At 32.0% G+C, this 3,582-nt stretch overlaps 1 protein-coding gene across 2 annotated transcripts; it reads right to left on the bottom strand.

Annotated features, from left to right (window-relative positions):
• Positions 1–330: 330 nt before the first annotated feature.
• Positions 331–2,320, bottom strand: LOC107859184 (probable WRKY transcription factor 65). Of its 2 annotated transcripts, none has more exon segments than NM_001324758.1 (3): positions 331–1,317; positions 1,605–1,754; positions 1,994–2,221. In NM_001324758.1, coding segments are annotated over 3 exon segments (918 nt in total). In that variant the 5' UTR covers positions 2,134–2,221; the 3' UTR covers positions 331–689.
• Positions 2,321–3,582: the final 1,262 nt, after the last annotated feature.

Here is a 3,582-nt window from a genome sequence, read left to right on the forward strand (position 1 = left end):
AAGTAATCTTAAGAAATTGATAGAAGTTTACATAATTTGAATACCAAAAAGTGAAAAACTTAGTTATGTATAGGAAGTATAATTATTTAATGAAATTAGTGGGAGTATCGCACATACATATTGAGTTACAATTAGGACTTGAAATTTGTTGGTTTTGAATTTGCCATTAAATTAATTCATTTTAATTATTGGATTAGCAATGTGCATATTGAGTGACTCTTTTGATATAAATATAGGTTCTTAATTTGAAACTGTAATACCTCATTCCAAATAATAGAAATATAAACGAAAACAAGGAAATAAAAGGTGGAGGTGATTGGCAAATTAAAATTTCCAAGACAAACATTGGCATATATCTCTTCCATGTTACTTAAAGTTATAAAAAGAGGCATTGGAAGAAATTTAGCCGTTGGAAATGAAACGGCCAATGATGCTAATTACAATGAGAATGAGACACAACACTCTCAATAATCAACTGGACAAGTTTTTATTTTACTATACTACAAAACCTACACTGAAATCTAAGAAAAGTTACAAATATTAAAAACCAAAACCAAATTGCTTTGGTATCTTATGGCGCACGATGCGCAATCTCCTAATAAATTAATTCAAAAGAGTTAAAAAAATAATAATATTTTCTTGTCTAAGTAAAGACAAATGTAAATATGATAACACATGTCCAAACGATCTTAGCCTGTGGTCCCACACCACGGTGTTAAGCTATGTCGGTCGCGCTCCTCGTCCCTCTCCATCATTCCACGGCCAAATACCCTTGAACATTCCGGTAACTCTCCGAGATCGGCGAAAAGTGACACATCTTCCTCTTGCATTGTCAATGTTGATGACATGTCAAAATCATTAACTTCGACTTGGGTCAAAATTGGACTTTCTAGTATGGTAGTAGAGTTACACTCAACTAAATCAGAAAACCATCCAAATTCAGCATTAATAAGTGATGATTCACCAAGATTGACAAATTTTTCGTCCGAATTGGGCTCCGATGGGCGTACTGCGAAATCGGTCGTGGCCTTTTGTTGCTCAAAGTGTAAAATCGGAATATCAGAAGTCGTTATTATTGTTGTTGTTGCTGGTGATGCGGTTAGTGATGCTATTGTTTTCGTCTTTGTCTTTGTGTTATTATTGGTGCATGATGTAGGGGTAATTGTACGATGGTTGTGTTGATTACTTCTAGAAGCCGGCCAAGGATGGTTATGTTCACAAGAATATGTCACTATCAACATGTTTGGGTCCGCACGGCTCCTTTCTACTTGTTTTCTTGCTGGACATCCTTTTGAACTACTGCATCTATAATATCCCCTGCAATTATCACAAAGAATCAATCAATTACACATATACAATAATTAAAGATCGAGCAGCTCCATACTCTAAAACTTTCGCTATACGCAGATTTAGGAAAGAGTCAGACCACAAGGGTCTATTATATGCAGTCTATACCTTACTTTTCTGCAAGAGACTATTTTCACGACTTAAACATTTGAATTCTGACCTCCTTGTCACATATATGCAGTAATTCAGTCCTAAAAGCTTATCAAATTACGAGAAATTCCCAAAGGATATTAAAATTGAATTTAAATTAAATTAACCTGGGATAGGGAGAGCCTTTGATGGGCTTTTGTCCATATTTTCTCCATGCCCAAGAATCAGATGGGGGCATGCTTATCTCACCTTTCATTTTTGATCCTTCAACTTCTTTAATTGGCACTGACACCACTCTCTTTTCTATGGATCTTCTGCTGCAAATTTAAGTAAACAAAATTATATATATTATAATTAAACCACCATATTATTTATCATGCAACCACATGATCAATAAAATACCAAAACCCTAAAATCTCCAAAGTATTTTATATCTTCCAAAAAAGAAAGTGAAGAACTCCATCAAGATTCCACACTCATGGAAATCAAGAAAGAAGATGTGTCTCTGCACGCGCGTGTGTATATATATATATATATATATAGAGAGAGAGTATACCTTCTTTTAGGGGATGAAGTTGAAGTGATCATCTTGTTATCATTGAACATGGCGGAACGCGGCGAGTCGGAGCTGTTTTCCGGTGAATTCTCGGAATCATCTTGCTCAGAAACAAAAAAATTGTTGAATCTTCCTTCCATACTGATTATGTCAAAGTACTTTTTCTTTGTCTCTTTTGGTGCTAATAATAAAAGTTGTACTAATGATATATGAAAGATAAGAAAGTACTTAAAGGAAGCTTAAGAGAGAGAAAAAGAGAAAGAGATTTCATAAGAAGAAGAAAATAATGGAGGAATAGTATAAAAAGGGGTATGAAAGGTGACAGATAAGGAGAGGCATTGCATTTGTTTATAGAGGACGTGCAAGCAAATGTGAAACTAATCTAAATTCCAATTTTAATAATATTATTTGAAAACGACCTTAACGTTTGTTTTATTTGTTATTCTAATCTTCAACTTATTTTATTTATGGGAGCCACCGTTTTTGGACTATATATGGGGCTAATAAGCTAGACGTCTAAATTTCCATAACCTAGTCTCATCATACCATCCTTTTATTTTAATTTCCTTATTATTTTTCACCAACTATAATGACCTGTACTCTTGTTGATTGAGCATGGACAGAAGAAATTAAACGAAAATGAATCAAGTTGTACGATTAAAACTTTTGATAACGATGTAATTTGTCTGGATATATTTTTGCGGTTATAAGCAAAATACAATTATATAAATATAATATAAAAGATTTGTTTTGAAGGAAAGTTGGTTGTTCTACTGAAATTTTAGTATAGAGGATAACTTTTATCTAGTAATTACAAGAATCTTTTTACATCATTAGTGTAATTTAACATGTTATAATAATTTATTTATCATTTTTTATAGAGGTCAGCAAGAAATGAAAAAAGAAATGAATTTACATAAAATTATCTTTTAATTGATTTGAATATATAAAATTTTTAACACCTTCGATTCATAAAACTTGAACTCGAATAAGAAACCCTTGTTGATTTTAGCTTTTAGGATGAACACCAAGAAAGGGGAAAAAACAAGAAAAGAAAAAGTCAATTTCCCTGTTTAGAATAATTGCACCAATATAATGTAGATATGCCTATCACTTTGCAATCAAAATTTAGTGTAATGAAAGTAAAATGAAGTCCTTGTGTTAGTTGATTTGCCAAACAGAGTTTGAATTGTAGTCGAATCCTCTAAGGACTTATTCATTAAGATATTCGTAAAGGCTATGTTAGCATGTTTAATTGATGCCCTACCTTACCCTTGTCTATTTATTTTACTATCTAGTAGTATGAAAACTTGGCAAGCAGGCTATTAAGAAAAATGTTAGAAAAAATAGTACTGTATGAGTTTATTGTCATTTTAAGAAATTTAATTTTCACGTTTTATACACGAAAAAAAGTTCAGTAGTTTATCATTTTTATTAATGGAAAGTGAAAATTCAGATAATGCTGTCGAAGAAAATTTCTCCTGAAAGTGAAATTAAGGATTTCAATAAATTTAAAGCAGAACTTTTCTAGACTTTTAGGAGTTCCCAAACCTAGCAAAATCAAAGTGTCACTTCAAATCTACTAATCT

The sequence above is a fragment of the Capsicum annuum genome, chromosome 2, assembly GCF_002878395.1.
Source record: "Capsicum annuum cultivar UCD-10X-F1 chromosome 2, UCD10Xv1.1, whole genome shotgun sequence".
Taxonomy (NCBI): domain Eukaryota; kingdom Viridiplantae; phylum Streptophyta; class Magnoliopsida; order Solanales; family Solanaceae; genus Capsicum; species Capsicum annuum.